Source organism: Rhinoraja longicauda, chromosome 11 (genome assembly GCF_053455715.1).
Source record: "Rhinoraja longicauda isolate Sanriku21f chromosome 11, sRhiLon1.1, whole genome shotgun sequence".
Lineage (NCBI taxonomy): Eukaryota > Metazoa > Chordata > Chondrichthyes > Rajiformes > Arhynchobatidae > Rhinoraja > Rhinoraja longicauda.
The window spans coordinates 47,347,098-47,360,197 of NC_135963.1; the positions used below are offsets into that span (position 1 = coordinate 47,347,098).

At 42.5% G+C, this 13,100-nt stretch overlaps 1 protein-coding gene across 1 annotated transcript in view; it reads right to left on the reverse strand.

The window, feature by feature from the left end:
* Window positions 1-6,640, reverse strand: part of LOC144598135 (laminin subunit gamma-1-like) — a 66,602-nt gene extending 59,962 nt beyond the window's left edge. Inside the window, exon 1 of the mRNA XM_078408027.1 lies at window positions 6,334-6,640. Coding sequence (XP_078264153.1) covers window positions 6,334-6,427 — 94 coding nt within the window. The 5' untranslated portion in view covers window positions 6,428-6,640. The remainder of the gene's footprint in view (window positions 1-6,333) is intronic.
* Window positions 6,641-13,100: the final 6,460 nt, after the last annotated feature.

Genomic DNA, 13,100 nt, shown 5'->3' on the forward strand with positions numbered 1-13,100 from the left:
ACTGAACGTTATTCACGTTATTCCCTTTATCATGTATCTGTACACTGTGGACGGCTTGATTGTAATCATGTATTGTCTTTCAGCTGACTGGTTAGCACGCAACAAAAGCTTTTCACTGTACCTCGGTACACGTGACAATAAACTAAACTAAACTCAAACTATATAAATGCAAGTCTTTTTACAGGAACATAAATAGACTATTCACCGCCCTTTGTGTCTCCATTTAGCAGCTTATTTGTTTCTCAACTCCATCTCTCTACACGGTTGAACTCTACACTCAAGCCACTGTTGGAGAAGATTGTAAAGAAGATTTACAAAATTGGAGGATGGTTACCTTCTGTGGGTATATAAATAGCAAATTGTTTAAAGGACAATCACAGATTTTAAACAACATGCACATATCCTTACAGATTTATATATATATATATACGGGTGGCGTCTTGTATTTGGATGAGGTCTACTTCCTTTAAGCAATTGAAGTGCTGCATTATTTAGAGGACACCTTTCAGGTGCTAACCACAGGCTGCTGTGAAGTTAACACTGACTCAGGTTGAAGCATTCGACTGGTATGTGTCTGGGTGGAATTAACCCAGTGGTTACTGACCAATGCTGAGGTAAGTGAAGAAAAATGTTATTTACTGAGCTCCAAATCACCAAATAGGTTGTTGAATTTGTCTGAAACTGCTATGATGCATTGGATGCCTAATATCTATACCATTAGGCCTGTCACCACACAAGGGAGTAACTTAAAAAAACCCAGGAAGGAACAGTAAACATTTTGCAATTTCTGTGAGGTTTCTAACTTCTGGCGGTAAACATTGATTTGCTATTATGTGATTTTGCAAATAATACATTGCCTTTCAAAATCAGCATCTGTGTTCAGCACAGCAATATTGGTAACAGAAGCATACTAAAGAATGAAAATGTGCACTGAGTCCACACCGACCAGTGATCCCCTCACATTAACACTGGACGAGGGACAATTTTTACATTCATACCAAGCCAATTAACCTACAAACCTGTACGTCTTTGGGGTGTGGGAGGAAACCTAAGTTCTCGGAGAAAACCCATGCGGTCACGGGGAGAACGTACAAACTCTGTACAGACAGTACCCGTAGCCAGGATCGAACCAGGGTCTCTGGCGCTGTAAGGCAGCAACTCTACCGTGCCGCCCTGCTATTTGTTTCCTGCTATTAATTAAACAGCCTTGTCTCCAAGAGTTCCCACATCCATCTTAGTTACATAGAAAATAGGTGCAGGAGGAGGCCATTCGGCCCTTCGAGCCAGCACCGCCATTCATTGTGATCATGGCTGATCGTCCACAATCAATAACCCATATCAATAATGAATATCTATACACTATTCCCCCACTAACCTGACGCTTAGCCGATGTTCCAAGTCCACCCTGGACAACCTCTCTTTCAGACCATTATAATTGCCACTATTTAAGTTAAAGATTCTTTAGTGATTACTCTCAAACTGCATCTAGAATTTTATTGTACAGTGGTGACACTTTGAACAAATTGTCAAATTGTCAAATTTAATTAACCTTTTCCCGTGTAGGTTTCTGCTGCAAGAAGCAAACCCTAATGCTATCCATAAATTCTTCTTCTCCTTGCCAGTTTGGTTTGTCCAATCCATATGTAGATTGAAATCTCCGAATGACGTTTGCAGTTCCCTTCAAACGTGAACTGGATATTTCCTCATTTATTGAGAGGTCGGGTTTTAGACATCAATAGACTAGTCCCTCTTGTACCTTCTCACCCCTTGCTGTTCACGTTTTCAATCTACAGAGGATTTGATTACGCTTGAGGCATCAAGGTTTGATCAAAATACACTGAAGCAACATTCTCAACGTTAAGATTCATAAGGTAGACACAAAATGCTGGAGTAACTCAGCAGACCAGGCAGCATCTCAGGAGAGAAGGAATGGGTGATGTTTTGGGTTGAGACCCTTCTTCAGACTGATTCATAATGTAGGTTGCAGCCCTTCTGGCTGTGTTTGTAAAATGTCCCCTAGTCAGACTTCCAGTGTGGAAATTTGTATTCTCTTCTTCCGGAACATTCTTCAATAATAAAAGAATTTTGAAAGTCAGGACAGCCTGTTAAGTTAGGGACATGCTTGTAATGGTAGCAATATCAGCACTTCCATCCCAGTAAGACTGTTGCAGTGAGGGTTTTGCTGGACAGAGAGACTGATGAAATGCAGGAATTCAGTAGGAAGGACAAGGTTTATCCTGTGGCACATTTTGCAACACCCACAGCTAGGTATAAAGCATGAGAGGGGAGCGATAGTTATTCTGGCCCAACATGTAGGCACTTCAGCCTGTTAACCACCCTTAGTTCATCACTTCATGTTCCATTATTCACCAACCAGCAAGGAAGGGTGAACGAATTGTTAGAAAATCTTGAGAATTGTCTTAATTGTAACTTCTCAAGATAGGGTTTTCTCTGATTCTGCTCAACTTCCTAGAAACCTCTGTGTTGAATTATAGTTTTCCTCTTGGCAGCTCACCCAAAGGGTCTAGAAATTGAGCACATGGCACTGCTTGGTGGGGGACAGCTGCCAAATCGAGAATTGACCCTTTCTGAAGCACACCATGGGGAAGAAACAGTGAGAGGAATCGTGATTGTTCCGCTTAGCTCAAGAGGCATCAGGGCTAGCAGCTACTCCAGCACAAAAACGTCTGATCATTCTACAAAATATCAAACGTTTGCTTGGAAATTTGGTCTGGTGCCAGATTGGCAAGATTTAGCAACAACAAGATGATGGCATGTAGATGGTGCCTTCAGCTTTCCCACGTTGCCATCAATGCCCCAGCCATGCTGTCCCACTGATGTTCACGATAGGAGCCCCACCATTCTGTCATTTAAATAATGCTCATCCCATTGTGTATTTAAAATAAGCCCCTGGGTGGGTTGAAGATTCTATTTCGATCTAAACCCATTCTGCTGAAATGGTTGACGTCAAACATTTCAGATCAGAATCCCCCCATCCCTTTGAGCTGAGCGTCTGAAACAGGCAGCCATATCAATAGCTATCACCCTCATGCATCTTTAACCATGTCCCACATTGTTGCAGGACTCTGATGTACAATCAAGGGAACAGTGAGGACTGTTACCAGGAATGTTAATCCCAGGAGGTTTGTTTAAGTTATCAGTGCCAGGAGAATGAGCAGATCACCAGGGTCAAGGAGCATGAGATAATCTCTCATGTGTAGGAAGGAACTGCAGATACTGGTTTAAACCAAAGATAGACACAAAACGTTGGAGTAACTCAGCAGGACAGGCAGCATCTCTGGAGTGAAGGAATGGGTGATGTTTTGGGCTGAGACCCTTCTTCAGATAATCTCCCATATACCTTGATAAGGGATATTGGGAAGGCAGTCATATTTTTGCCTAGCCCTCTCCTTCCCCTTGTCCAATGTGTTTCTGGCTGTGGCTGTCTGTATAGTGAGTCTGAGCTGTGCACTGCTGAGGTGCTAGTAACTCTGAGACTCTCTTGGAAGCCCCATTTGTTTCCAGTTTCCTGAATCTCTACCACATCATCGCATTGATGATCCAGCAGGTCTCCTGGCTTTGATTATATCCTGGTGATTCAGCATTGAGATAGGAGTCAGGTGGGTCCGAGGAGGACTCTTTGTCAATGAATGCTATAAATTCGCTGAGCCTTCCCAAGGGAGCTGTCTGCACTTGGCATTTCCCACTATCCACAACTGCTGCTACTCCAACCATTCCTCTCTCCAGGTGAAGCACAATAATAGCACTCTGGCAGAATAGGGGATATTACTGAAATGTAATAACATCACCCGGGACATGCAGGCAGAGCTTAGTGAGGTGAACAAGGCAATAAAACGGAGACACAAAATACACTTCACGAGGCAGAAATATATTGCAATTAACTGCAAGTGAATGTGTCATTAAATATGGGATCGATTGCTTTGACACACAATTGTGTACTTGGAAATCCAGCAATGGATTGAACGTAGTTTTTGCAATGGAGTTGGTTCTTCATGCATAACGGCTCAGTTTATATACACTCAAAAGGTATCTGCCCATCTGTGATGCATTGACATCATGAGGCACCCATAGTTCAACTATAGACAGGAGTTCAACTGAAAAATAACTAATTGGCCACTACTTTAACCACTCCTTTCAAACTGTGGGTTTGTCTACCTAGTCTAGATAGACCTTTGTCTAACTTATGTACCCAGCATGTGAAGCCTGGGTTCAGCGGATTGTGCAGAGGAAACCACCAGAAGGTTCACTGGGCAGAAAGACAATCCCAGCAAAGCTCCGTGGAGCGCAAACAGGGCAGAGTGAGATACGTCGGACACCTCTGACCATCCACTGCATCCCGACCTGTCCCCAGCCGTCTCGACTATGTCTTGCTGCTGGGGCCCGATAGGCCGGGACGAGAGAGTGAGGCCGACCATCTGCGCAACTCCCCCTCACTTAAATCCAAGTCAAGCGCAAGTCATGACTTCAACCTCGGCCAACATACCGCGGCTGGCGGGGATCCCAATCAGCGGTCGAAATAATAAGATTGAAAGTGAAGTCATGGTCATCTTCGAACCCAAGGGATGAACAACAACAAACTGTGGGTTGAATTAATATCAGAGCTTGTCGTTTTCAATTCTACGCAACTTCATTTAATAATTGAAAGAACAGCAAGATTATTTCTCTTAAAGTTGTACCGAACATAGAACAGTACAGCACAGGAGCAATACAATGTCTGCACCACACATGATGCGAAGTTAGATTAATCTCCTCTGCCTTCATGTAATTCAATGGCACTATGATATTGCCTCCACCATTACTCCTGGCAGCATGTTCCAGGCACCATCATTCCATTTGTAAACAATTTCCCCTGTAGATCTCCTTTAAACTTTTCCCTTCTCACCTTAAAGCTATGCCCTCGGGTCTTTGACATTTCCACTCTGACTGGCCTAACAATGCCTCTCATAATTTTACATACTTCTATCAGGTCTCCTCTCAGCCTCCAAAGCTCCGGAAAAAACTATTCAAGTTTATTCGACTTCTCCTTATAGCTAATACCCTCTAATATAGATACCATTCCAGTAAACCTTTTCTGCATCCTCTCTAAAGCCTCCCTTCTTGTAATGGGGCAATCAGAAATGCATGTAATACTCCAGATGCGACCTAACCTAAGTCTTATTGACCTGCAACATGAGTTCTTGACTCCAATCCTCAAAGGCCTGACCAATGAAGGGAAGCCTACAGTAAGCCTTCTTTACCAGTGCATCTACTTGTGTTGCCACTTTCGGAGAGCTATGAACTTGGACCCCAGGATCCTTTTGAACATCAACACTGTTAATAATCTTGCCATTATTTGTATACTTTCCCCTTACATTCAACCTCCTAGCGCAACATTTCACAGTTGCTCGGATTAAATGCCATCTGCCATTAAATGCCATCTGCATTAAACTCCAGCAATCTTGCTATCGTCTGCAAACCTACAAACTAACCCATCTCCATTTGTGTCCAAGGTATCACAAAATGCTTGAGTAACTCAGCAGGTCAGGCAGCATCTAGGAGAGAGAGAATGGGTGACGTTTCGGGTCGAGACCCTTCTTCAGACTGATTCCATTAGTGTCCAAGTCATTTATATGCATCACAAACAACAGAAGTCCTAACACAGATCCCTGGAGACTCCTCTGGTCAAAGACCTTCAGCTAGAAAAATGCTCTTCCACCACAACCCTCCGACTTCAATGAGTAAGCTGGTTCAGAATCCATACATTCAAGTCTCCTTGCATCCTAATCTTCTGGATCACCCACTAAAATCCACATAGACAACATCCACTACCCACCCTCATCGATCACCTCCGTCACCGCCTCAAAAACTTGATCAGGTTAGTAAGACATGACTTGCTGTGTGCAAAGCCATGTTGACTTCCCTATATAGCCCAGTCTCTTCCAAATAGTTATAACCTTACTAACCAACCCATTACATTTACGTCCAAGTCGTATATGTTTCTATGGATACAACGAATGAAGACAAATTTTACCCCAAGCAATTTCATCCAAGTTTTCTTTATAATTTCCTTGTGATTAAAAGGTCAAAATTGACATGAAGACTTAACATTGTTTAAAATGTAAAGTGGTAAAAAAGGCTACACAACTTATAGTCTACCTATCAGACAACGCATGTAATAACTTGATGCACAACTTTAATATCTTATATAACCAGTTCAGCTTGAAAACACCACAATATCTGTATTTTATGTAAATTAACCATCTGTAGTTCACTCAAACGTTAACATTCTTGCTAATTTGTTCCAATCAATGAGAAATAAGAGTCGAGACCTACCTAGGTATCTTCTACCATTCCAAACGTAGGTGCCAGAGACATAGGATAATGTTAAAATAAAGCTGCAACCACTCAGTAACAAGAATGCATTCATCTTCAACTGAGGAGTTCAGTCCATACAACAGTTTCACTGGCGTTGATTATTGCAGGAGAAGAAATGTACAGCAAGGTGTTGATCCAGTGAACTTATACTGTCTCTCTGCCTGACTAATTGTGACACATCTCAGAATCTCCTGCAGTAAATGGCGATGAATGTGATTCAGACATGAACAAGAGCCCAGCCCTCTGTCATCAGACAGGCTTTGCTCCATCATTCACATCAGAACTCAGCTCTTGCGCAACATCAGACTCTGCCCCGTCCTGCCCATCCTACAATTTGTGGAATGGTGCCAAGCATGTGAAAGATCCCTATTAAGGTGAACTGCTTCCGGTGTTATCACACAGCTGCGTCTGCTGCTTCTAGATTGGATTTCTTGTTCCTTTTGCAAAGTAAAAGCAATGGCAACAGATTAACGTAATCCTCCACTTAAAATAAAAATGGATTTGCAGCCTAGTGGTCCATTTGTGCTGTAAAAGGGAAATCAAGTTAAGTTAGCTCTTTTAGTAGAATACTTCAGTGTTACATTATGGCAGAATTTGGATTTTGGCCAAAGAAGGAGAGATTGTATACATTCAGAAAGTTAATATTTTGATCATCCTTTAGCACTGATTCACGTTGCCTAGGAACCTCTTCAGCACAGGAACACAAACCTGGAGAGGGGTCATTGCAATTGAATTTGGTCCTCTCTGTATCAGACAATCATACCATGATGTGGAATTGGAATATCCCCCAAAGTGTATCTTCTCTATCCCTGTGGTGCCAAGTTTATCAGTCAATTATTATTTGTTGGCGTTGTTGGTTATGCTAGATCTTATTGCCCTTTCCTCGTGGTCCTGAGGAGGTGAAAATTGTGAACCATTTGTATAGTAACAAAGCTGAGGCAGTTACTTGGCTATTCCGAAGGATAGATAGGACTGCAGTCACAGGAGGACATAGATTTGAGGCGAGAGGGGAAAGAATTTTCACACAAGGGGTGGTGGGTAAATGAAATTAACTGCCAGAGGAAGCAGGTGCAAGTCATATGGACTGGTGCATGGATAGAAAAGAGTTTGAGGAATATGGGCCAAATGCAGGCAAACAAGACTTGCTCAAGACTTCGGCATGAACAAGTTGGCTGAAGAGTCTGTTTCTATGCTGTCTAACTCTATAACTCTATCAGTGTATAGGCCAGATGAAGTGAGAGCACCAAATTTCCTTCTGTAAGTGACTGTGCTGGGCCAAACATTTTTTTTTTCTCCCACTGGATATCTGTCCCCTAATATTTATTAATCATAAAATCTTTATTAAGCAAACTCCAAATGTCCAAAATTCCAGGTTGGGATTTGAACTTGTATCCCTCAAATTATTATATTCTGGCTTCACCCATCACTTATCCTAGAACACAATTGCAACACACTCGGGTGTGGGATCAGCTTTTGAATTTTTTGATGTGTTTAGTTATATGCCTGAGTACATTCCTCTGGAAATCCCTTGCAATGTTTAGTTATGTTGAAAGCATTCTATATCAGTTCAAAATATATCAGATGTTTTGTTTACTTAAGCACTGTGATCTGCAGAAGAGAAGCACGTAAACGTCACATGACAGGAGACCACTCAGTCTTTCTGCCTTGGTGCCAGCTCTGAAGGAGACATCTATTAAATCCCATTCACAGGTGCTGCTTTACTGCTTTTTAAACTGTTATATTACAAATCGCTCTTTTAAAGATCACCATGAATTCTCTACCCATACTGCTAAGGGCAGGGTATGTAAAAGTAATCTACTGACCTTTCTTTCCTTCATGCCAGTTCCATATAGCAATTATCATCCAATTCTAGTGAACAAAGGCTAAAGCAGTTCCAAATGCATTGTGTAATTTTTTTATTGTTTAGATTATTTGAAGGTGGAGATTTTCCTTGTGTGATAGTGAAAACCAAGAGATAGAGTGTTAACAAGCCATTGTTTAGTTCAGAGATACAGTGCGGAAACAGGCCCTTTGGCCCACCGAGTCCACACCGACCAGCAATCCCCACTTATTAATACTATCCTACACACACTAGGGACAATTTCCACATACACCAAGCCAATTAACCTACAAACCTGTACGTCTTTGGAGAGTGGGAGGAAACCGAAGATCTCAGACAAAACCCATGTGGTCAAAGGGAGAATGCCCAAACTGCATACAAACAGCACCCGTAGTGGGGATCGAACCCGGGTCTCCGGTGCTGCAAGCGCTGTAAGACAACAACTCTACCGCTGCACCTTCGATTCGATTCGATTCAAAGTAAATAGAAATCAAAAGAATATTTCTACCTTGGTGAACTGGATTGCAAACCACATATGAGGTTAAAAGCTGTTGCATAATCTATTCATGTGCCAAGTGGAATTCGGATAAGAAAAGCCAGCCCCCCAAAACCACCGTAGATTCAGGTGGTAGGTGTTTATAACATTGTTGATAGTCGGAAAATAGTGGAATGAGATAATAAACAATAAATCAGGGAAGTATATGGCAAAATCAACACGATTGTAACGGGATGTCTTATTTTCCTCTTAGGCTGGGTGTTCAGTTGGCTTGCTTCAATAATAAAGGCAATGAAGTTCTGGAATAATTCAAAACCGTTTTCTTGAAGAATGATTAAATATGGAGGTGAGGGAGAATTCACGTTTTTTGGCATAAATTAAAGTTGAGCAGCTTCTGTGGAAGCTGTGGAAGGCACGGTGGCGCAGCGGTAGAGTTGCTGCCTTACAGCGAATGCAGTGCCTGAGACTCAGGTTCGATCCTGACTACGGGCGCCGTCTGTACGGAGTTTGTACGTTCTCCCCATGACCTGCGTGGGTTTTCTCCGAGATCTTCGGTTTCCTCCCACACTCCTAAGACGTAGAGGTATGTAGGTTAATTGGCTGGGCAAATGTAAAAATTGTCCCTAGTGTGTGTAGGATAGTGTTAATGTGCGGGGATCGCTGGGCGGCGCGGACCCAGTGGGCCGAAGGGCCTGTTTCCGCGCTGTATCTCTAAATCTAAAAATAAAAAAAATGACCCTGGGTGTCGACCAATAATGAGAGTGAATCTGCGAAAGGCAAGACTGGGAGGGAGTTCCCAACAGCATCTTCAGGACCTGTGCAGACCAAATGGCTGAAGTATTCACAGACATCTTTAATCTCTCACTAACCCATTCATGGTCCCCACCTATGATCACAGTGTCAAAGGAGGGCAATGTATTGTGCGTGAATGACTACTGTCCAATGGCTGTGACCTCCACCACCACCACGTGTTAGAAACGACTGGTGATGGTGATGATGATGGACCACACTCCCAACAGCCTTCATCCACTGCAGTTTGCCTGTACAACCTATCTTGTCGCCACAGGTCACAGCAGGCGCCATCTCCCTGGCCCTAAACACATCTCTGGAACAGCTAGATAGCAAGAAACATATGTCAAATCCTACGTCAAATCCTACGTCGAAACCTACGTCAAATACCCAAGTGGGTATTCACGAATTTCTTATCTGATGCTTGATGTTTTCCCACTCATCCTTTGCCTTCCTCAACACCAAGCACCGTGCTTGGTGCGGGCTTTCTCCCAACTTGTATCCTTTCTACCAACTATACACTCAGGCCTATCTCCCATTCCTCAACTCTACCACCAGCAACTGAATGTGCAGTCTTTACTCCCCTGCTTGTTCAGATGCTCACCCTTGAAAAAGCTTTGTCAGGATCCCTCTCACTTTCTTGATGCAATTGGACAGTGGGCTTGGATAAATGACTGTACCACGTTTATATTTCTAGAAGGCACTTGATTAGGCACTGCCTCGAGATTATTATGGAACATAAACGCACATGATGTTGAGGTGACAATTGGCATGGACAGATTAGCCTATAAATTCCCATTCCCTACTCAGCCATCACGTATCCTAACTGCATGGATTTGCTCCTGGGAAACGACAGAGTATGAAAGTAAATTTGTGTTCACCATTAGCAGAGGTCAGTAGGTTCAAATAGCTTTAATAAAGAGGACCTTTTAGAGAAATGTTTGGTACTTTCCTTTCCTTTCATGATCAGGATATAAATCTTGAAAATCGTTTTGACGAAGTAAGCAAATGACACATGCGATGGATGAGGGTGGTTGCCATGGTAACTGGTTCCTTCAACTTTCAATAAGTTCCTTGCTTGCAGATCATTTACTCGAATTAACGTCATGTCTATTCCGCACTGGGTTAACAGGAAATGGGTGTATTGATAACATTATCAGTTTAGCAACAGGCACAGCTGATGAAGTCAATGAAGACTTCATATGTGAGTGTGCATTAGACACCTCTTTAATAGCCAAAGGGCTTTAAATGTATTTATCATATCATATCATATATATACAGCCGGAAACAGACCTTTTCGGCCCTCCAAGTCCGTGCCGCCCAGTGATCCCCGTACATTAACACTATCCTACACCCACTAGGGACAATTTTTACATTTACCCAGCCAATTAACCTACATACCTGTACGTCTTTGGACGTTTTTTGTTCATTTATTTGTTCATGAAGCCTCATTTTGTTCCACTTTGTGAAGGCTATAATTCTCAACGGTGCAGACTTTAGAAATGTTCCATCAGATGACTTTATGCCTTGCATGTAGTTCCACAGCTTACCAGGTTAGGTTGTCCTTTGGCCACTAGTGAACTTGGGCTGAACCTTCACAGAACACTAGTGTTTCTCCCTCTTCCTGGCCCCAGACAACCATCTGACAAAGACAGAAGAAGGGTCTTGACCCGAAACGTCCCCCATTCCTTCTCTGCAGAGATGCTGCCTGTCCTGCTGAGTTACTCCAGCATTTTGTGTCTAACTTCTGTGCAACCATCTTTTATCTCTTGCCCTAGCTTATGTACTCTGTTCGGCAACTGGCAGCACCATAGATGCGTAGCCCTTGACCTTTTAACTTGACACTGACTAGAGATTGAACCAACTCTTTTACTGGTCGAATGCTAGTTCTATACAGCACCTGGGTGTACATCGATAACATGGTCAATATGTAATATAACAGGAATGCTGTATCAAACCAGAAGGCACATGTATAAAAAAATGCCTCGCTTCTGTTGATCAGCGTTGATTCTACTGAATGGTAACATTTTCCTATAAGACATCATCGTTTTTTTAAAAAAAAGGCATCCAGAGGCAAGATCTTCCGTCATCAGATCTGTGCTCATAGCTCCAGGCACTGACCCAACCTTACCAAGGAACCAGGGTGTGTTCACACACTTGGACGTGACTCACAGGTCGTCAGCCATTGACAGGACCCACCCATGATCAAGTGAGAACAAAATCACCGTCACAGAGCTTCAGGTCAGACTGTTCCGTTGTGGAAGTAAAAAGAATCACTTCTGGAAAACTGAAAAGAAACAGAACATGCTGGAAAAAAAACTTTTCAGGCAGTATCAGTGAAAAGAGAAAACACGCTAGTGTTAAGTTGCAGAGGGTGTGGGGAGGGGTGGGTAAGGAATCCATGGGGGTGAAGAAGGCCAATGAGACTTCTCTTCCAGGAGTGCTGACCTTGAAGATCTGTTTCTCGCTGGGATTGCCAACAGTCCACCATCGGTAGCCCTGTATCTACCCCCCTACATTCTCAACGCAATATCAAAACCATCCTTTGCATCTCTCTCTCTCTCCCAGGTCAGATGAACGACCTGCAACGTAAAACATTACCTTTGTTTCTTTTTGAACAGATGCTGTCAGACTTCCTGAGTGCAGCATTTTCTGCTGATAGTTGCAGTATGGTGCTATAATACCAGACTAAACCTGTCTGTGTGGTTGATAACAATGTTTTTTAAATGTTTACTTGCAGCTGCTGAATGCATGTGAGTTGATAGGTTCTAGAAGCTATTCGAATTAGGCCATTCGACCCATCAGGTCTATCCCGCCATTCAATCATGGCTCATCTATCTCTCCCTCTCAAACCCATTCTCCTGCTTTCTCCCCATAACCCCTGACACCCTTACTAATCAAGAATGTGTCAATCTCCATCTTAAAAAATATCCATTGACTTGGCCTCCACAGCCACCTGTGGCAATGAATTCCACATTGGCTGTGGCCAATCTGTGGCAGATTCACCACATTCTGACAAAAAAAATCCTCATCTCCTAATGGAGTTTGTTAACTCCAGTAAATATAATATTTTTCATTGGTCTGTATTTCGGGTAAATGGATAAAATTCACTCCTCACCTTGATGAGAAATAGCCACATAATGATGATTAAAATTGTATTTAATTGTATAAAATCTAGTAAATAATAGAATAAGTGATGTGCAGTATGAGTTGTAATCTTTTGTAGTTTCCCAGAATATTTTGGCATGACGGTTGGCTTTGTCATTTAATATCCTTCACACCGCTGTTGCCATAATTACAACCCCACTTTATGGATATATGCTACTAATCCTCTAACACTACTTTAGTCTGGAAAATAATTATGGAGGGTGACCTTGAATTAACATAATATACTATTGTCTAATTACTCTCAGTCTGGGTGCCAAAGGAGTTGGTGTAACTGTGGTGTTTTCTGTAACTACCCAGGAATCATTCTTGCGTTTCTTATATTTATATTTATTTATCTGTTTACCTTCTTGTTCCAATAGACAATAGACAATAGACAATAGGTGCAGGAGGAGGCCATTCGGCCATTCGGCCCTTCGAGCCAGCACCGCCATT